Source organism: Saccopteryx leptura, chromosome 1 (genome assembly GCF_036850995.1).
Source record: "Saccopteryx leptura isolate mSacLep1 chromosome 1, mSacLep1_pri_phased_curated, whole genome shotgun sequence".
NCBI lineage: Eukaryota > Metazoa > Chordata > Mammalia > Chiroptera > Emballonuridae > Saccopteryx > Saccopteryx leptura.
This window is the reverse complement of record NC_089503.1, coordinates 105,114,122-105,136,725: the sequence shown is the minus strand read 5'-3', so window position 1 is coordinate 105,136,725 and position 22,604 is coordinate 105,114,122. Positions and strand designations below refer to the sequence as shown.

General features: G+C 39.2%; 1 protein-coding gene across 1 annotated transcript in view; it reads left to right on the top strand.

The window, feature by feature from the left end:
* Positions 1-22,254, top strand: part of BCO2 (beta-carotene oxygenase 2) — a 62,387-nt gene extending 40,133 nt beyond the window's left edge. The window contains 10 exon segments of the mRNA XM_066360115.1: positions 3,638-3,766; positions 4,775-4,867; positions 4,870-4,934; positions 6,419-6,484; positions 6,486-6,587; positions 18,076-18,134; positions 18,492-18,568; positions 19,574-19,774; positions 20,595-20,704; positions 22,150-22,254. Coding sequence (XP_066216212.1) covers positions 3,638-3,766; positions 4,775-4,867; positions 4,870-4,934; positions 6,419-6,484; positions 6,486-6,587; positions 18,076-18,134; positions 18,492-18,568; positions 19,574-19,774; positions 20,595-20,704; positions 22,150-22,254 — 1,007 coding nt within the window.
* Positions 22,255-22,604: the final 350 nt, after the last annotated feature.

The window sequence follows — 22,604 nt, the reverse complement described above, 5'->3', positions numbered from 1 at the left end:
TATCTGCACCTTTCTCTCCCCTCCTCTTTGTCTTCCATATGCCAAGAAGAGTCTTCAGAAAGATAAATGCCATGTTAAATGCTCATTTATTCTTTACATTAGCCTTTTATATTAATTTCTTATTGTTTTTAGTATTAAACACTACATTTAGTCTCTATAAAATGTGTTTTTGATATGTATTTTGGAGTGTCTAGAACGAATTAATTGGATTTACATTGATTCATATGGAAATAATTGCCTCGGTTTTCGTTAGTTTTGGATTTTGCCAATTGTTTTCGGATTATCGACAAAAACCAAGGTATCTCTGTAATTGTCAATTATCCCATTGCCAAGACAGGAAGTTCTCTTCTAATTGTACCTGAAACAGGATTTTTTTTTTCTTATTTGCTTCAGTGAGGAGTTTTTGAACTGGAGCTTCAATGCACATGTAGCAGCAGGGAGGGAGCTCAACAACCTAGGACGTGTCTGTGGGAAATTTGGAGAGTCATATTATAATAAAAAGCTTGCTAGTCATTTCTAACGTTAGCAAGTAAAACTCTGTTACTTTAGCTTTTCCAGATATTTAAAACAGGCTTTTAAAAATGAACAAAAATCATTTAAAACATTAATCAGTTCAACTAGTTTTTAGTAATATTGTAAAATGTATAACCACTCAGTGATATGGCACTCTTGGAACTATGGAGCTGTTTTTATTTTTTTACTTATTGACTTTAGAGAGAGAGAAAAGGGGAGAGAGAGAAAGAGAGAAATCAATTTGTTGTTCCACTTAATTTTGCATTCATTGGTTGATTCTTGTATGTGCCCTGACCAGTGATTGAACCCACAACCTTGGTGTATGGGGGCAACCCTCTAACTGAGCTACCCAACCAGGGCTAAGGTTTTGAAACAACACACATAAAGTAATCTACCAAAAGTTTATTATATTTTAATGTTCGCCAAAGTTTATTCCCTCTTTCTCCCTGAAGATGAACTCAATTTCTACTTTCTGGGAAAAAATAAAGTAGCCACCAAGAATACCCTCAAATTCTATTTGTCCCTCTTGCCACTCCCCAATCTTTTGTAACTCATTATTGTATAAAGCATGATGTTTGATATATAATGGGCTCTCAAAACACATCCATATCTCCAACCTAGACCTTCCTGGTAGTTGATATCTAATTGCTTACTTGCTGTTTTTACTACAACATCTTATAGGCATTACAAAGTTAACTTGTCTAAAACCAAACACTTGATCTTTTCCCCTACACTTTTTCTGCTTAAGACATTTTCCTCCTCAGTTGATGGTACCTTCACCCTTCCCATTGCTCAGGATGATAACATTGGAATCATCCTTCACATCTCTGTCTCTCACATCCATATCCAACTGGTCAAAAAGTAATTTCAGTGGTACCTTCAAAATATAGCTAAAATCCAACCACCTCCTAACATGTCCATTGCCATAACTCTGGTCGGAGTCACCAACTGTCTCATTTAAATTATTATAAAAGGTTCTTTTTTTTTTTTTTTTTTTTTTTTTTTTTTTTTTTTTTGAGTGAGAGGAGGGGAGATAGATAGTCAGACTCCCACATGCGCCCTGACCCGGATCCACCTGGCAACCCCCATCTGGCGCCAATGCTCGAACCAATTGAGCATTGAGAGGAGAAGAGGGAGAGAAAGAGGAGAGGAAGAAGAGGAAGCAGGTTGCTTCTCTTGTTTGCCCTTCCCTGGGATCAAACCCGGGATGTCCACATGCCAGGCTGATGCTCTATCCACTGAGCAAACTGGCTAGGGTCTATAATAGCTTCTTAACTTAAGTCTCCTTGCTTCTTTCCTTAGCCCGTTTAAGTTTATTAAGTTTATTAAGTGTATCAGACAGTTATTATCCACCTCATCAGGACTTTTCCCCTTGCTAACTGTGATGGAGCCACATGGTCCTCCTTGCTGCTATGTGCTTGAACACTCTGAACTTGCTCTTGGCTGAGACTCTTCACATTTGTTTTTCCCTTTTGAAGGCATTTCTCCCAGATATGCTCAAGACTCTCTTCCTCACCTCCTTCAGCTCTTTACTCAAATGTCATCTTTTCATTGAAGCTTTCCCAGACCACCATATTTAAAATGGTAAATAATAGCACCTTTCCTTATATACTTACTCCAGATCTCCATTCCCTGGTTTATTTCCCATTACAGTTCTTATCATCCTCTGATCCATTATATTTTTACTTATTGTATGATTTATTCAAATGTGAACTTTATGAAAGAAGAGTCTTTTGTCTGTTTGCACACTGCTATATTCAAGTGTCTAGAATATGGTACTTATGACACTTAGAAGAATGCCTGGAATATGGTTGGCACTCAACAAATTGTGTTTTGTTTGTTTGTGTGTGTGTGTGTGTGTGTGTGTATGTGTGACAGAGAGGGGGGGGAAGACAGAGAGAGGGATAGACAGGGACAGACAGACAGGAAGGGAGAGAGATGAGAAGCACCAATTCTTCATTGCAGCTCCTTAGTGTCCATAGTTGTTTATTGATTGCTCTCTTAGACGTGCCTTGATGGAGGGGAGGGCTACAGCAGAGTGAGTGACCCCTTGTTCAAGCCAGTGACTTTGGGCTCAAGCCAGCAACCCTGTGCTCAAGCTGGTGAGCCTGCACTCAAGCTGGATGAGTCTTTGCTCAAGACGGTGTCCTCGGGGTTTCGAATCTGGGTCCTCTGCATTCCAGTCCGATGCTCTATCCACTGTGTCACTGCCTGGTCAGGGAACAAGTAGTTGTTGAATAAATAAATAGGGGACTGCATGGTTCCAGAAGAACCTTAGTGACTATAAAATACTATAAGTTACCTACAAGTTCCTCAAGACCTACGTTGGCAATTCTAATACCAAGAAGATAATTTAATATGACCTAGACATTTGTTCATTCACTGAATGGTTCAACAAACATGTTGTTAGTCAACCCATCGGTAGCTATGTTAGTGTACCTGCTAAATGCTAAGTCCTTGTCTGACATAGAGGGTGCAGAGATGAAGCAGATAAATCTGCTCTTGAAAAGCTCTACTGGTGTTCTGCTTATCCTAGTAGAAGCAGATAAACAGGTAGGTTGGCAATTGTAGTGCAATGTGATAAGTGCTATAGGAGGGGTACCAAATGACTTTAGGGTGGAGAAGGTGCAGGGCAGGCTTCTTGAAGAATGGATGACCTGAGTTGATTCTTAAAAACATTGTTGACAGTCAGATGAATGATTCCACAAATGATTGTTGATGAGACAGGATAAGATGGGACCTGAAGCAACTCCACGGATTCAAGGGTTTAGACATGGATGCAAATGGGAATTGTAGTTATTGGGATTGGGGACTGGGGAGGGAGACAGATAAAATTTAAGGGTATTCCTGACGGCTACCTTACTTTTTCCTATGAAGTAGAAATTGAGTTCATTTTCAGGGAGCTAGAGGATAACCATTGGAGATCATTAAAAATATAATAACCTGTTGGTAGATTACTTTGTATGTGTTGTTTCAAAACCTTAGCTAATGACTTTCATAAAGTTCAGATATGTTTGATACCTAAGTCTGTTTGAAATAACCCTTCATGAAATATGGGCATCATGCCTATTGAATAAATCTCTTAACCGCTTTAACAGTTAAGACACAACTTTCGATTTTCCAGGTTCTTGCTATAATATTATTTGGGTTCCTCCAGAGAAGGTGGACCTTGGGGATACACTCCATGGAGCTCAGGTAATATGTTCTGTGGCTTCTGCAGACAGTTTGGAACCTTCTTACTACCATAGCTTTGGTGAGTCTAGAGGTGAAACACTTTGCAATGGGGTTTGCTCTGATGTCCCTGGAGCAGAGAGACTAGCTTTGGCAAGCACTAAATTCATACAATATATGGTGACAGTGAGACCAAGGTTGCATTTTAATGCCAGTTAAGTTTATTCTGGTTAGTAATAGACTTCTTACCCTAGTCAACTGACAGCTTGAAAAGATAATTATTTTAGTGCAAGCAATTGCTAAAAAATTGTCAGCACTAAGAATAAACCGTAATATAAACTATGGACTTTGGGTGATTATGATGTGTCAATGTAGGTTCACCAGTTACAAGAAATAGAGCACTCTGCTGGGGGTGTCAGTAATGCAGAGGCTATGCATGTGTGGGATTAGGGGTGTATGGGAAATCTCTGTCTTTTTCCCTCAATTATATTGTGAACCTGAAACTGCTCTAAAAAGGTAAAATCTGAATTTAAAGAAAACCATTTGACCATTAAAAAATTGACAGAATTCAAAATTTTGGGGAACTTTAAAGACCACAAATAATCATAGATGAAAAGATCTTTACTATATTTGGGGAGATTTCATATTTTATTTAGATTGCTTCAGAAGGAATATTTTTTCATTCTAAACCTTTATAGCCAATTTGCTCCTGGACCCTTACCCCTAGTATTAAAAGCAAAAGGAATAAAGGTTCAGATCATAAATCACACTGTGTAATATTATGCTTCTTTACCTTGTTCTAAACCAAAACCATTTAAAACATAAGGAAAAAAGATAAAAAGCAAGTTGAGGGTACTCAACCCAAACTATTCTAAGAAGTTCCCTTTTCTATGTAGAAACAGGAAATGTGCACAGCGAAGCTAGGAAGCAGTGAAGAATTATTTCTGGCTCGTCTTTGTTTAGATCAGCAGAAATGTGGGCAAGCATTCACACAGGGCCCATAACTGTCACATTTCAGACAACCCTAGTTTACCAAGTGACATTTTAATGTTTACCAAGTGGCATTTTAATGTTTGCTGGGATCTTTTAGGAATGACAGAGAACTACATAGTCTTCATTGAACAACCTCTAAAGATGAATCTGTGGAAAATCTTCACTTCTAAAATCCGGGGAAAGACCTTTCAGGTGAAATAAGCTGGGAACCCCAGTATAACACACGGTTTCATGTGGTAAATAAGCACACTGGACAGGTAGAGTATTTTGAGTATATATTGAATATATCAGGAAAATGATTGGAAACAAAGGCAAATTTCCGTTTGGTTGATTTTTACCTTTACTGGGCATTACTTGCATGACTCTTAATCAAGGATATTACCTTCTTCCATACATAGGGCTAACTATTAATTAAGACAGTGGTTTTAAGATATTAAAACATTGTAAAAAATGGCTTTATCCTTCTAATTATCAGTTTCAATTAAAATGGCATCTGGAAACCCTCTTAACCCTCTTGCAAAGAGGAGGTTGTTCATGCAAAGTTCTTCTATAACTTCTGATACTTTAATTAGATGTTTTTAAAACTTTTTATTTATTTATTTTTGAGAGAGAGAGAGAGAGAGAGAAAGAGAGAGAGAGAGAGAGAGGGATGAGAAGCGTCAACTCATAGTTGTGGCACTTTAGTTGTTCATTGATTGCTTCTCATATGTGCTTTGACCAGGGGTGGGGCGCCAGCCAAGCCAGTGAACCCTTGCTTAAGCTGGAGACCTTGGGCTCAAGCCAGCAACCTTGGGCTTCAAACCAGTGCCTTTGGGCTCAAGCTAGAGACCATGGGGTCATGTCTGTGATCCCACACTCAAGCTGGTGACCTTGGGGTTTCTAACCTGGATCCTCAGCGTCCCCCAGGTCAATGCTCTTTCCACTGCACCACTACCTGGTCAAGCTAGAAATTCTTGATATGTGAATATGTTAATCTTACTAAAGTCAGAGCACACTGGATAAATATCTTTCTATACTCCTGATTAATAGCACTATTATATTTGTCTTTCACCTCTCTAAAATAATAATATCCTAAATTTACTGTATTCTAATTTATTATTTATTTATTTAAAATTTTTATTTACTTATTGATTTTAGAGAGGAAGGAAGGCTGAAAGAGAGAGAGAAACATTGATTTGTTGTTCTTGTTCCATTTTTTATGCATTTATTTGGTTGATTCCTGTATTCCCCCTGACTTGATATTAGACCTGCAATGTTGGTGTATTGGGAACACACACTAACCAACTGAGCCACTTGGGTAGGGTTACTGCACTCTAATTTCATTACAAAATATTCCATTTTAAAAACAAAAGCCTTTTTCAAAGAATCACTTAAATTTATTATAAGTTATTTAGTAACAAGTGTTTTCTATTTAACTATGAAGATTCCAGAAATTACCTATCTTTCAAAACACTGGACCATATTTCATGAGAACTTCTAAGTTAGTTGTGATAGTTAAATTGGTCTATATTAAACAGCCTCAGTTTGTTGATTAATATGATGTGACTTAAGTAAGCAATGCCTAAGTCAAAGCATATTTGCTTCTACATTTCAAATTTTACTTGTTGCATCTACCTGGCCTGTCATGTAATGAGGGATGGGTTGGCGGGGAGTCTTCTTAATTTGAGCTTAGTGCATGTGTTCCCTAATGGTAATAAATGAAAATAAAATGTCTCTTTTTTGTTTGTATTTTCCCCTGCAGCTTCTTCCAAGGGTGTACTAGAGTAAACCTTTTGTTACTTTTCATCAAATCAATGCTTTTGAGGACTAGGAGCTGTGTTGTAATTGATTTGTACTGTCAAGATAATGGAAGAAACTTAGAAGTTTACCAACTACAGAATCTTAGGAAAGCTGGGAAAGGGCTTGATCAGGTAAACATCTCATTTATCATGTGCTGTCAAAATAATTTTGAACTAGCCATGTCCTGGTGTTGGCTCTGGAATTTGCTGTTTCTCTTGCCTGTGGCAAATAAGAAGGGAGAATGATTTTTTTTTTAAAAGACACAGTTTTGTCACTTATTAATTAAATACTAAAAAATAATTTGAAGTAATTAATATCTAATAAAAAGTATGTTTAAAACATCCAAGAGATGTGTTCTGAAACACTTATGATTAGTTGCTTATTCCTCTTGAGCACTAAACATATTTAAATTTCCTAGAACAGGTAGCAAAATGGACTGCAACCTTAATTCTTTGATAAAGTGTATAAGTGTTGCTGAAGAGTTTCACTTTTCTCTGGTATTGAATCTAACTTAAAAATTTTGGGCCCTGGCCCGTTGGCTCAGCGGTAGAGCGTCGGCCTGGCGTGCGGAGGACCCGGGTTCGATTCCCGGCCAGGGCACACAGGAGAAGCGCCCATTTGCTTCTCCACCCCTCCGCCGCGCTTTCCTCTCTGTCTCTCTCTTCCCCTCCCGCAGCCAAGGCTCCATTGGAGCAAAGATGATGGCCCGGGCGCTGGGGATGGCTCTGTGGCCTCTGCCCCAGGCGCTAGAGTGGCTCTGGTCGCAACATGGCGACGCCCAGGATGGGCAGAGCATCGCCCCTGGTGGGCGTGCCGGGTGGATCCCGGTCGGGCGCATGCGGGAGTCTGTCTGACTGTCTCTTCCCGTTTCCAGCTTCAGAAAAATGAAAAAAAAAAAATTAAAATTTAAAAAAAAAAAAAAAAATTTTTTTCTGGGGTTATGTAATATGAATTGTTTTTAGCTATAGTTTCAGTTTTAAATCTTTTAAAAACATTGCTTTTAATGTTTACTTATATTTACTAAACTTATTTATGTTGTTATAGCTGTATGATAGGTCTTGCTATGTGCAGTATAAGACTGTTACCTTTTTTTAAAGAGTGCCTAAATTTTTCTTGGCCATTTGCGTTTCCATAAATTGTAGAATCAACTTGTCAACTTTTGCAAAGAAAATAATCTTTATTGGGATCATGTTGCAATTATGCATAAATTTGAGTATAACTGACATCTTTACAATATGGACAAATACTGGGTAGGTCCTCCAATCCATGAACATGGAATATCTCTCTACTTATTTGAGTCTTTTAAATGTTCTCTTAGTAATGTTAATAGTTTTTAGAGTAAGAATATTGCATATATTTTGTTAACTGTATTATTAGGCATTTAGTGCTTTTTTTTTTTAGCGAGAGTGAGAGAGAGAGAGAGAGGGAAAGACAAGAGGGGAGAGAGATGAGAAGTATCAACTTGTAGTTGCAGCACTTTAGTTGTTCATTGGTTGCTTCTCATATATGCCTTGATTGGAGGGGGAGCTCCAGCTGAGCTATTGATCCCTTGCTCAAGCCAGCGGCCTTGGGCTCAGGTCAGTGACCTTGGATTTCAATTCAGCAACCTTTGGGCTTAAGCCAGCAACCATGGGATCATGTTGATGATCTCATTCTCAAGCCAGGGACCCCACTCAAGCAGCGGCCTCAAGGTTTTGAAACTGGGACCTCAGGATCCCACATCAATGCTCTATCCATTGTGCCACCACTAGTCAGTTGCATATAGTGTGTTTTTAAACTACTGTAAATTTTTGAACTTTCATTTTTTTTTTTTGCTGGTATCTAGAATTAGAATTGATTTTGTATGTTGACCTCATATTTAAAAATCATGCTAAATTCACTCATTAGTTTAAATAATTTATCTATAGATTATTTTGGATTCTCTATACATATAAATCATGTTATCTGAATTTAATGATAATTTTTTTCTTTCTTTCAAATTCTTTATTTCTCCTGCCTTACTGTTCTAGTTAGAACCTCAAGTTGAAAAGAAGCAGTGATAGCAGTAATCATTTTCCCCATCCGATTTGGAAAACGTTTAATAATTCACCATTAAAAATGAAATGACTACTAGTATTTTTGTAGATACCCTTTTCAGATTATCTTAATGGTATCATTTGATGACCGGACATTGTCTAGTATATCAATCTTTTCCTTTGTGAGTAAAATATTGTGCATCCTGTTTCAGACCTCTCCCTATGCTAAAGTCATGACAACATTCTTACATTCTTTTATATTATCTTCTAGAAAAAGTTTTAATTCTAAAAATTAAGTATCTGTATACTTATGCCAGTACTACATTGATCTAATTACTATCACTGTATAAAAATTATTGATGTATAGTAGTCCTCCGAATTTTTTTCTATAGTGACTGTCATGGTCATTTCTGACCTTTATAATTTTGTATAAATTTTAGAGTCAGCTTGTCAGTTCACACACACACACACACACACACACACACACACACACACACACGTGCACACAACAAACACAAAACCTATCACATTTTAATGCATTTGTTGGCTTTCTTTTTCTTGCCATATTTTACTGGACTTCCAATACAATGTTGAATGTTTATCTAGTTCCCAGTTTGACAGGAAAAAATTTCAACCTTTTACCATTAAGTATACCATTTGTTGTAGGTTAAAAAAGATAGACTTTGTTTTCTAGAGAAGCTTTAGTTTTAAAAAAAATCAAGCAAAAAATAAATAAAGAAAAAAGGATAATTAAACAGTTTCCATGTAATCCCTTTCCCTTCTCTCCTCAGTTTCCCCTATTGCTAACATCCTGCCTTGGTGTGGTACATTTGTTAAAAGTGATGAACCAGTATTGATTCTTTATTACTAAAGTAATAACATTCACATTAGAATTCACTCTGTGTGTTGTACCTTCTACAGGTTTTGACAAATGCCTAACGTCATGTGTTTACCTTTCTAGTGTCATACAGATAATTTTACTCCCTAAAAATACTGTATTTCATCTGTTCTTACCTCTCTACTCCCCTCAACCCCTGGCAATGACTAATCCTTTTATTATTTCTATAGTTTTTTTTCCCAGAATGTCATATAGTTGGAATCATACAGTATGTAGCCTTTTCAGACTGCCTTCTTTCACCTAGCAACATGCATTTAAGTTTTCTCTCTATATTTTATTGACTTCATAGATCAATTCTTTTTATCACTAAATAATATTCTAGTATATGGATATACCATTCTTTGTCCATTTACCTATTGAAAGATATCTTGGTTACTTTCAATATTTGGCAATTGTGAATAAAATTGCTGTAAATATTTGTGTGCAGGTTTCAGTGGGTCTGTTCTGCTGTTAAATCTAGCTACTAAATTCTTAAACTTATTGCATTTTTCAGTTCTAGAATTTTGATTTAGTTTTCTTTTATAATTTCTAGTTCTCTGCTACAAGTCTCAATTTAAAAGAATTTACTTCTTTTTACATATTTACATATTTAGAATAGCTAATGTTTGATAACTCTATTATCTGAATCTCCGGTGGCTTTTTTTCAATCATCTCTTGTTTATCTTTTGTTTTGTTAATCACGTTCTCTTGCCTTTCTTGTGTGCTGGTTACTTTTTATTGTATACAGAATATTGTGTTTAAAAAAATTGTAGAGGTATTTTGAGACCCAGGATGATGTTACCCTCCTTTAGAGAAGCTTCGTTTGCTTCTGGCAGATGGCTGGGGTACATGATCCATTCCAGATGTTCTTTTTTATTTTATTTTTCAATTACAGTTTGCATTCAACACTTTTTGTATTAGTTTCAGAAGTACAGCACAGCACAGCATCTAGGTAGTCATATAGGTTACAGGTGTTCCCTCCGATAATTCAGGTGCCCACTTGACACTATGTATAGTGATTACAATATTGTTCACTATATTCCCTGTGCTTTACCTTACATCCCTGTGCCTATTTTGTAAAAACCAATTAGTGCTTCTTAATCCCTCCATCTTATTTCACCCACCCCACAACACCCCTCACCTCTGGCCTCCATTAGTGTGTTTCTGTAACTATAAGTCTGTTTCTGTTTTATTTGTTCATTTGTTTTGATCTTTAGATTCAACATATAAGTGATATCATATGGTATTTTTCTCTGTCTGGCTTATTTCACTTAGCATAATAGCCTCTAGGTCCTTTCATGCTGCCATAAATGGTAAGATTTCATTCATTTTTATGGCCAAGTAATATTCATATATATATATATGAATATATATACACACACACACACATACACACACATATATACATATATATACACATACATAAATATGTATTTTTAAAAATTATTTATTTTTAGAGAGAGAGAAAAAAGCATTGATTTATTGTTCCATTTATTCATGTATTCATTGGTTAAGTCTTGTATGTGCCCTGTTCAGGGATTGAACCCACAACCCTGGTGTAGTAGAATGATGTTCTAAGCAACTAAGTGACCAGCCAGGGTTGTACCACAACCTTTTTATCCTCTTGTCTACTGATGGATGCTTGGGTTGCTCCCATATCTTTGCTATTGTAAATAACGCTGCAATGAACACAGGGGTGACATATATTCTTTTGATTTAGTGATTTGGGTTTTTAGCATATATACCCAGAAGTGGAATCTTGGGGTCATAAGGAAATTCCATTTAAATTTTTTTAAGGAGCCTTCATACTGTTTTCCAAAGTGGCTGCATCCATCTGAATTCTCACCAAATGTGCATGAGGGTTCCCTTTTCTCCACATCCCTATCAATACTTGTTTTTTATTGATTTATTGATAATAGCCATTCTGACAAGTGTGAAGTGATATCTCATTCTGTTTTTCTTAAAATTTTTATTAATTTTTAATTTATTGTGTTTACATAGATTCAAGTGTCCCACTGAATATAACACCATCGCCCTCCACCCCATGTCCCTATTTATAGCCCCTTTGCCCACCTCCCCCTAACTCCCTCCACCTTTCCCTCTGGGATTTGCTGTCCTGTTATCTGTATCTATGTGTTATGAATATATAATTTCACTAATCCCTTCACCTTCTCTGATCCCATCCCCTCATCCTCTTTCCCTCTGACAACTATCCCTTTGGTCCCTGTGATCCCATCTCTGCCTCTATTCTGTTCCTCAGTTCACTTTGTTCATTAGATTCTATATATAAGTGAGATCATATGATATTTGTCTTTCTCTGCCTGGCTTATTTCACTTAGCATAATAATCTCCAGGTCCATCCATGCTATCACAAAAGGTAAGATTTCCTTCTTTTTCACAGCCATGTGGTATTCCATTGTGTATATTTATCACCGCTCTTTAATCTACTTGTCCACTGATGGACACTAGGGCTGTTTCCAAATCTTGGCTATTGTAAAAAATGCTGCAATAAACATGGGGGTACATATTTTCTTTTGAATCAGTGATTTGGTATTCTTAGGATATATTCCTAAAAGTGGGATAGCTGGGTCAAAAGGCAGTTTCATTTTCAATTTTCTGAGGAAATTTCACACTGTTCTCCACAGTGGTTACACAAGTCTGCATTCCCACCAGCAGTGCAGGAGGGTTCCCTTTTCTCCTCACCCTTGCCAGCACTTATTGTGTGCTGATTTGTTAATGAGTGGCATTCTGACAGGTGTGAGGTGATATCTCATTGTGATTTTAATTTGCATTTCTCTGCTGATTAGTGATGTTGAACATTTTTTCATATGCTTATTGTCCAATTTTTTTGTCATACAGATCATAGTATTTTCTTATAATCCTTTGAATTTCTGTAGTGTCAGTTGTTTCTTCTTCACTTCATTTCTAATTTTATTTATTTGAGTCCTTTCTCTTTTTTTTCTTTGATGAATCTGGTTAAAAGTTTGTCAATCTTGTTTACCTTTTCAAAGAACCAGCTCTTGGTTTCATTGATCTTTTGTATGTTTTTTTAGCCTCTATGTCATTTATTTCCACTCTGATCTTTACTATTTCCTTCTTTCTACTTCCTCTGGGCTTTATTTGTTGTTGTTTTTCTAGTTCTCTTAGATGTAGGATTAAGTTGTTTATTTGAGCTTTTTCTTGCTTCTTAAGGTATGCCTATAATGCTATGAACTTTCCTCTCAGGAATGCTTTTGCTGTGTCCCATAAATTTTGAGTTGTTGTTATGTTCATTTTCATTTGTTTCAAGGCAATTTTTTTTATTTCTTCCTTGATCTTGTTGTTAACCTATTCATTATTTAATAACATGCTATTTAGCCTCCAAGTGTTTGAATATTTTTCAGTTTTTCTATTGTAGTTGATTTGTAGTTTCATACCATTGTGATCACAAAAGATGCTTGATATGATTTTAATCTTATCAAATTTATTGAGACTTGCTTTGTGTCCAAACATGTAGTCTATCCTAGAGAATGTACCATGAGCGCTTGAAAAGAATGTATATTCTGCTGCTTTGGGGTGAAAGTTCTGATGATATCTATTAAATCCAGTTGATCTAGTGTGTCATTGACGGCCACTGTTTCTTTGTTAATGTTCTATCTGAAGGATCCATCTATTGATGTTAGTGAGGTATTAAAATCCCCTACTATTATAGTATTGCTTATCAATCTTGCCCTTTATTCTCATCAAAATCTGCTTTATATATTTGGGTGCTCCTATATTAGGCACATAAATATTTACAATGGTTATATCCTCCTGTTGGATTGCTCCCTTTATCATTATGTAGTGACCTTCTTTGTTCCTTATTATAGCTTTTGTTTTAAAGTCTATTTTGTCAGATATAAATATTGCTACTCCTGCTTTTTTTTTTTCATTCCATTTGCATGAAATACTTTTTTCCATCTCCTCACTTTCAGTCTATGTGTATCTTTTGTTCTCAGTTGGGTCTCTTGTCGACAGCATATGTAGGGGTCCTGTTTTCTTTTTTTTTTTTTTTTTTAAGCTGGAAACGGGGAGAGACAGTCAGACAGACTCCCACATGCGCCCGACCGGGATCCACCCGGTATGCCCACCAGGGGTGATGCTCTACCCACCAGGGGGCGATGCTCTGCCCCTCTGGGGCTTGCTCTGCTGCGACCAGAGCCACTCTAGTGCCTGGGGCAGAGGCCAAGGAGCCATCTCCAGCGCCCGGGCCACCTTTGCTCCAATAGAGCCTTGGCTGCGGGAGGGGAAGAGAGAGACAGAGAGGAAGGAGGGGGGGAGGGTGGAGAAGCAAATGGGCACTTCTCCTATGTGCCCTGGCTGGGAATCGAACACGGGTCCCTCGCACGCCAGGCCGACGCTCTACCGCTAAGCCAACCGGCCAGGGCTGGGGTCCTGTTTTCTTATCCATGCAGCTACCCTATGTCTTTTTTTTTATAAATAAATTTTTATTAATGTTAATGGGGTGACATCAATAAATCAGGGTACATATATTCAAAGAAAACATGTCCAGGTTATCTTGTCATTCAATTCTGTTGCATACCCATCACCCAAAGTCAGATTGTCCTCTGTCACCCTCTATCTAGTTTTTTTTGTGCCCTTCCCCTCTCCCTCCTTCCCTCCCGCGCTCCCCTCCCCCCCACCCCCGGTAACCACCACACTCTTGTCCATGTCTCTTAGTCTCGTTTTTATGTCCCACCAATGTATGGAATCATGTAGTTCTTGTTTTTTTCTGATTTACTTATTTCACTCCATATAATGTTATCAAGATCCCACCATTTTGTTGTAAATGGTCCGATGTCATCATTTCTTATGGCTGAGTACTATTCCATAGTGTATATGTGCCACATCTTCTTTATCCAGTCTTCTATTGAAGGGCTTTTTGGTTATTTCCATGTCTTGGCCACTGTGAACAATGCTGTAATGAACATGGGGCTACATGTGCCTTTACGTATCAATGTTTCTGAGTTTTTCGGGTATATACCCAGTAGAGGGATTGCTGGGTCATAAGGTAGTTCTATTTTCAGTTTTTTGAGGAACCACCATACTTGCTTCCATAATGGTTGTACTACTTTACATTCCCACCAACAGTGAATGAGGGTTCCTTTTTCTCCACAGCCTCTCCAACATTTGCTATTATCTGTCTTGTTGATAATAGCTAATCTAACAGGTGTGAGGTGGTATCTCATTGCAGTTTTGATTTGTATTTCTCTAATAGCTGATGAAGATGAGCATCTTTTCATATATCTGTTGGCCATTTGTATTTCTTCCTGGGAGAAGTGTCTGTTCATGTCCTCTTCCCATTTTTCTATTGGATTGTTTGTTTGTTTGTTGTTGAGTTTTATGAGTTCTTTGTGTATTTTGGATATTAGGCCATTATCTGAGCTGTTGTTTGAGAATATCATTTCCCATTTAGTTGGCTGTCTGTTCCTATGTTTTTTGATTAGGGCATTTAATCCATTTATATTTAAGGTTATTATTGACATGTACTGATTTGTTGCCATTTTATTCTTTAAATCCACATCTCACTTTTTCTTGATTTCTTTTTTTTCCCCTTTGCTTTGTTTACAGCAAGCTCCTTAACATTTTTTTTCCAGCACTGGTTTGATTATAATTAATTTCTTGAGGTTTTTTTTTGTCAGGGAAGCTTTTTATTTTTCCTTCAATTTTAAATGATAGCCTTGCTTGATAAAGAAGTCTTGGTTGTAGGTTCTTGTTTTCTGGCCTCAAGTGTTTCTGTTGAGAAATTGGATGTCATCCTTACGGGGGCTCCTCTGTAGGTAATTAACTACTTTTTTCCTGCAGCTTTTAGTATTCTTTTTTTGTCTCTTAACTTTGGCACTTTAATTATGATGTATCTTGATATAAGCCTCCTTTGATTCTGGTTTTAATTTACATTTCTGTGATGTTTAGTGATGTTGAGCATCTTTACATTTGTATATGGGGCATTTGTATGACCTTTTGAAGAAGTGTCTATTCAAGTCTTTTGCTGACTTTTTTTTTTTTTTGTATTTTTCTGAAGCTGGAAATGGGGAGAGACAGTCAGACAGACTCCCGCATGCGCCCGACTGGGATCCACCTGGCACGCCCACCAGGGGCAACGCTCTGCCCACCAGGGGGCGATGCTCTGCCCCTCCGGGGAGTCGCTCTGTCGCGACCAGAGCCACTCTAGTGCCTGGGGCAGAGGCCAAGGAGCCATCCCCAGTGCCCGGGCCATCTTTGCTCCAATGGAGCCTCGGCTGCACGCCAGGCCGACACTCTACCACTGAGCCAACCGGCCAGGGCCTCTTTTGCTGACTTTTAAATTGGTTTATTTGTTTTTCAGGTGTTGAATTGTCTGAGTTCTTTTTAAATTTTGGATATTAACTCCTTATCAGATATCTTACTGGCAAATATCTTCTCCTGTTTAGCATTTTGTCAGTGATTACAGATATTCTTAATCTGGTTATAGGGACTGAGATAATTTGCAGCAGGTATAGTCCCTGTAAGAGCAGTATTAATTCTTGTTTATTCTTCCTCATAGGGTATATACTTAAGGAGTCTTGATCCAAACAGTTAGAGGTATATCATCACTTTCCCTTATTGATAGACTTTACCTCTAACTTTTGTGTCTCTAGGTCCTTAAAATCATCAAACTCTTTTTTTACTAGGGTCAAGTGGTGAAGGGGTTGCTGTGGCTGTATTTTTTTTTTATTATTCAGTGAGAGGAGGGGAGGCAGAGGCAAACTCCCACATGTGCCCCAACCGGGACACACCCCACAAGCCCACTAGAGGTTGATGTTCTGCTCTTCTGGGGAGTTGCTCCATTGCTCAGCAATCAAGCTCTTCTTAGTGCCTGTGGTGGAGGCCATGGAGCCATCTTTAGCGCCCAGGGTCAACTCGCTCCAATTGAGCCATGGCTGCAGGAGGAGAGAGAGAGAGAGAGAGAGAGAGAGAGAAAAGTGGGAGGGTTAGGGGTAGAGAAGCAGATGGGTGCTTCTGTTGTGTGCCTTGGCTGGGAATTGAACCTGAGACATCCACACACTGGGCCACTGCTCTATCACTGAGCTAGCTGGCCAGGGCCACTGTATTCTTATAAATGAGTAGCTATCATGAAGGATCCCTGCTGTGATGGAACTGTTCTGTATATTGAGTGTGGTGGTGGTCACATTAATTAATACAAATGGCAGAATTGCATAGAACTAAACATACAGACACATAAACACTCATACAAGTGCATGTTAAACTAGTGAAATCTGAATACAGTAAAGTTAGTAGATTATTTTAATGTAAACTTCCAAGGTGTGATATTGTACTATAGTTATGCAAGACTTTATCACTGGTGAATATGTATGAAGTCTACATGGGGTCCCTCTGCATGATTATTCTTTTTTTTTTTTTGTATTTTTCTGAAGTTGGAAATGGGGAGGCAGTCAGACAGACTCCCGCATGTGCCTGCCCGAAATCCACCTGGCATGCCCACCAGGGGGCGATGCTCTGCCCATCTGGGGCATTGCTCTGTTGTGACCAGAGCCATTCTAGCGCCTGAGGCAGAGGCCATGGAGCCATCCTCAGTGCCCAGGCCAACTTTGCCCCAATGGAGCCCTGGCTGCAGGAAGGGAAGAGAGAGACAGAGAGGAAGCAGAGGGGGAGGGGTGGAGAAGCAGATGGGCGCTTCTCCTATGTGCCCTGGCCAGGAATTGAATCCGGGACTCCTGCATGCCAGGCTGATGCTCTACCACTGAGCCAACTGGCCAGGGCTGATTATTCTTTTAATGTGGTAAAATATAAATAACATGATATTAACTATTTTAACTGTCTAAGGTGTACAATTCAGTGGCACTAAGTACTTTAACAATGTTGTGCAACCATTACCACTATCTATTTCCAGAACATTTTCATCATGGCAAACAGAAACTCTGTACCCATTAAATAACAGCTCCTTATTCCCCAACTCCCCAGCTCTTGGTGGCCTCTATTCTATTTTTTTTTTTTTAAAGAGAGCGGAACAGGAATGGAGAGAGAGAGGAAGGAGAGAGATGAGAAACAGCAACTTGTAGTTGTGTCACATTTGTTGTTCATTGATTGCTTCTCATATGTGCCTTGACCTGGGGGCTCAAGTCGGGCCAGTGACCCCTTGCTCAAGCTAGAGATCTTTGGCTCAAGCCAGCAACCTTGGGATGATATTGATGACCCTGTGCTAAGCCAGTGACCCTGTGCTCAAGCTGGTGACCTCTGGGTTTGAACCTGGGACCTCAGTGTCCCAGTTTGACAGTTTGATGCTCCATCTACTGTGCCACTGTTGGTCAGGCTGCAGTATATTTCTTAATGGCTCTTACTGCTATCAGACCTTGGACTGTATAATCATTTATTTATTTGACACTGATTACATAACATACATTTTGTTTATTCTTACTCTTTCTCCACTAGACTATAAATTCCATGAGGCCAGAGATTTTGTTTCATTCACTGCTGTATTCCCAGTGTCTACTTATAGTACTTATAGTAGGTCCTCAACTGGTATTTTTTGTATAAATAAATGAATGATAATTATCATTTATGCAATTACTTAGGCAACTGGTATTTGTTGTATAAATGAATGAATGATAATTATCGTTTATGCAATTACTTAGGAATGCCAATAATGTGGTCTGGATCTGAATTATTGGCACATGCTATTATGCTATAAATGACAATTTTCTCATCTGTTTATCTCTCTCTCTTGAACAGGTTTATAATTCAGTAGCCAGGTCTTTCCCTCAGAGGTTTGTGTTGCCCTTACATGTCAGGTTTTTTTTTGTTGTTTGTTTGTTTTTTGTGTGACAGAGACAGAGAGAGGGACAGAGAAAGGGATAGATAGAGACAGACAGAAAGGAAGGGAGAGAGATGAGAAGCATTAATTCCTCATTGCAGCACTTTAGTTGCTCATTGATTGCTTTCTCATATGTGCCTTGACCAGGGAGCTATAGCAGACTGAGTGATCCCTTGCTCAAACCAGTGACCTTGGGCTCAAGCTGGTGAGCTTTTGCTCAAATCAGATGAACTCACGCTCAAGCTGGCGACCTCGGGGTTTCGAACCTGGGTCCTCCACATCCCAGTCCGATGCTCTATCCACTACACCACCGCCTAGTCAGGCTACATGTCAGTTTGAATGCCCCTGAAGGAGAGAATTTCAGCCTACTGTCCTATTCTTCAGCCAGTGCTGTGAGACAGGCTGATGGCAAGATAGGGTATGAACAGACATTAGACTAAGACTTTGAATTTTGATGGTGGTTTTATTTTATTTTATTTTTTACTCATTGGCTGTTCTCCACAGTATCTGGTGCACAATAAGTTTCATAACATTAAGCCAAACAGGTTAGGATCCAAGTACATTGCTTGCACAAGAACTGCAGGATTCTGGTTGGGAGTGAGCACTGTGTGTACTGATACCTTTTGTGTTTTGAAACAGATACATGCAACTTTCTAATGATTGTAAAATGTTGAAATATTTGAGCTTGATATTAATCAGTAGATAATTTGTGCTTACCACAGGCATATCATTGCGTAGCTATCAATGTCTTTGCTTTAGTAGAATAAAAAAATCCCACTTGTACTGCCTATCAGCTTAGTCACAAAACTCAATAATATTTTATGTATCATACACATGATGGAAAGAGGACCAGTATAAAAAATACATAGAACCTTAGTTTCCTAGCCCTGTCAGAAACTGTTGGAGAGTATTAGCCCCCTCACAGACATACACCAAAGAAAATAAGTAAGAATTAAGCAGTCAGTAAAAATCATTTTGGGACCTTTTTATTTTTTTATTTTTTTATTTTTTTATTTTTTTTATTTTTCTGAAGCTGGAAACGGGGAGAGACAGTCAGACAGACTCCCGCATGCACCCGACCGGGATCCACCCGGCATGCCCACCAGGGGCGACGCTCTTCCCACCAGGGGGCGATGCTCTGCCCCTCCGGGGCGTCGCTCTGCCGTGACAAGAGCCACTCCAGCGCCTGGGGCAGAGGCCAAGGAGCCATCCCCAGTGCCCGGGCTATCCTTGCTCCAATGGAGCCTTGGCTGCGGGAGGGGAAGAGAGAGACAGAGAGGAAGGAGGGGGTGGGGGTGGAGAAGCAAATGGGCGCCTCTCCTATGTGCCCTGGCCGGGAATCGAACCCGGGTCCCCTGCACGCCAGGCCGACGCTCTACCGCTGAGCCAACCGGCCAGGGCTTTGGGACCTTTTTTAGATTTGGTTCTCTTGTGAAAATCTATATTCCGAGAACTTAAAGGAGGAAAGAGGTATCATTGTATTCTCCCAGATCAACTATGGCCAAGTCAGTGGAAAAATGTATTGTTTCTTCTATGGCTGTGGCTTTCGGCATTTGGTGGGAGATTCCCTGATCAAGGTTGACGTGGTAAACAGGACGCTGATGGTAATGAAAATCTGTTTCCTTTCCTAAACCCTGAAAGGACCTGTTCTGTCCTTTGAATTCTTTTTTTAATGTCACTTTTGAGATTCTTTAATATTTAAGCACCCCAGCTATTTACTGTTATTAAGTTTGAGAACCACAGGATCAGCTAGGTAGGGGTATGTTCCCTCTAGGGCAGGGGTCAGGAACCTATGGCTCGCGAGCCAGATGTGGCTCTTTCGATGGCTGCATCTGGCTTGCAGACAAATCTGTAATTAAAAAAATAATAACGTTAAAAATATAAAACATTCTCATGTATTACAATCCATTCATTTCCTACTGCTCATGTTCATGGTTGTGGGTGGCTGGAGCCAATCACAGCTGTCTTCTCGGACAACACCAAATTTTTATTGGATAATGCATAACATACACTGGTCGTTGTATAGCTCTCACAGAATTACATTTTAAAATATGTGGCGTTCATGGCTCTCTCAGCCAAAAAGGTTCCCGACCCCTGCTCTAGGGAATCTACATGAACCACAACCCCCCCCCCCAAATAATTCTATGCTTGATGTTATTTGGGGAGAAATAATGGGGTTATGGTTGTTGGCATACTTATATTTCAGGTTGATGGGAAATGGTAATTTACAAAGTGTATTTGATGATGGTGGAAACTGCAATTGCAAAACCCTCTCTGTCTCTCTTAGATTCACTTCAGTAAGCCTGACTTTTTAGTTTACTGTTGGAATGTTATATTGACAAATAAGTTAATGCTTGGAGGGGAAAAAGTTATTGAAAGCTGCCAGCTCATAACTAATCTATTAAATACTTTTTTTGGGGGGGGGGGAACTTACAAGTTTGGAGAGAAGATGGCTTTTATCCTTCAGAACCTGTTTTTATTCCAGTACCAGGGACCAATGAAGAAGATGGTGGGGTTATTCTTTCTGTGGTGATCACCCCCAACCAGGTAAACGTACTTCCGTGTCACTTCAGAAAGAAAAGTAACACTGAGCCTTTTGAGGGTTATGTTCAGTGATACTGTCGATAGTTTATTTTGTTTCCAATGTGGCTCCTTCTCTCTTTTCTTCCTCTCCTTACTATTTATATACTCTTTCATCTTATCCATATTTTTATTGTTTTAAATTTCTACTTGTAGAAATAGAACAATTTAATTTGCATAGAAATGCTTTTTACAAACTACTTTTATACCTATTATCTTATTTAGTCATCAAAACAACTCTGTGGGAAACTATTTACACATGTGGAATTTGTAAGAAAGTTGAAAGAGGCTTCTATCGGATCTCCTGTAGTAAAGCCAGCACAGTGTATTTAATTCCATTCTTCTGAGTTCTAGTCTAATGTTCATAGCACTATCTGTGCGACCAATTTCAATGGAGTGACTCGAAAGTTCAGTGTGGTTCGCCCCGACCTGGTGTCTCGATAACATCCAACTTCTCGTCTAGGCAATCTCATGGCAGATAGGTTTCCTTTGAGTACCAGTTTTGATCAGTTGTTAGTGGCTGCCTGGGGTGTAGAATTCTAAGCCTCTCAGAGGGTTTGGTGAGACATTCTCAATTAGTAAGGCCTGGCCCTGGCTGGTTGGCTCAGCGGTAGAGCGTCGGCCTGGTGTGCGGGGGACCTGGGTTCGATACCCGGCCAGGGCACATAGGAGAGGCGCCCATTTGCTTCTCCACCCCCCTCCCTCCTTCCTCTCTGTCTCTCTCTTCCCCTCCCGCAGCTGAGGCTCCATTGGAGCAAAGATGGCCCAGGCGCTGGGGATGGCTCCTTGGCCTCTGCCCCAGGCGCTAGAGTGGCTCTGGTCGCAGAGCAACGCCCCAGAGGGGCAGAGCATTGCCCCCTGGTGGGCAGAGCGTCGCCCCTGGTGGGCGTGCCAAGTGGATCCCGGTCGGGCGCATGCGGGAGTCTGTCTGACTGTCTCTCCCTGTTTCCAGCTTCAGAAAAATACAAAAAAAAAATATATTAGTAAGGCCTGCCCTGGGCTTAGGAAAGGTTAGCCCTCAAACCTTGTACTGGCCACTCCCATAATTATACTTGGGCAGATCTCAGCCTGCTTTGCAATGCTCCCTTGGAGCAGCTCTCAAGTAACACAAAATAGAGGCATTTCTAACTTGAAAGGAAGAATTTCTGTGTCTTAGGAAATTGAAAAGAGGCTCAAAGAGATTCTATCATAATTTTTTCACTTCAGGTCTGAACTATGCCAGCTGTCATTTCCTTTTCAGTCAAATTAGCAATTAGGCAAACAGTGAGTGGATAGGCAGGCACTAAGCTGGGTGCTCTGGAACAAAGGTGGAAAAGACATGATTGCTCCTTAAGGAAACTTATAGTCCTGTGGAGGAGAGAGACATATTTTTGATAGGAAAATAATTTTCCATATTGTCTTTTCTTTTCCAGAATAAAAGCAATTTTCTTTTAGTCTTCAATGCCAAGAACTTTGAAGAACTGGGCTGAGAAGAGGTACCCATGCAAATGCCTTATGGGTTTCATGCACCTTCATAAATGTCTGATGGAAGAATCACAGATCTGGGAACTAGGTTTAAAATGAATGTGCTCTGTACAAAGGAGAGACCAAAAAGGGCACCTTACCTTCCAAACTGTAGACTTTGGGTGTTTAACTTTCTATTAAAAACAGAATTAAAGAGATAATTATGGTTTCATATTTTCTTAGGGTTCTTTCTTGAAAAACATTAAGCAAGTGTTGATACAACCTCTTTTTTTTTTTTTAGAGAGAGAGATATGAAGGAGGAGATGAGAAGTATCAACTCATAGTTGCATCATTTTAGTTGTTCATTGATTGCTTCTCATATGTGTCTTGACTGGGGGGTTTCAGCCAAGCCAGTGACCCCTTG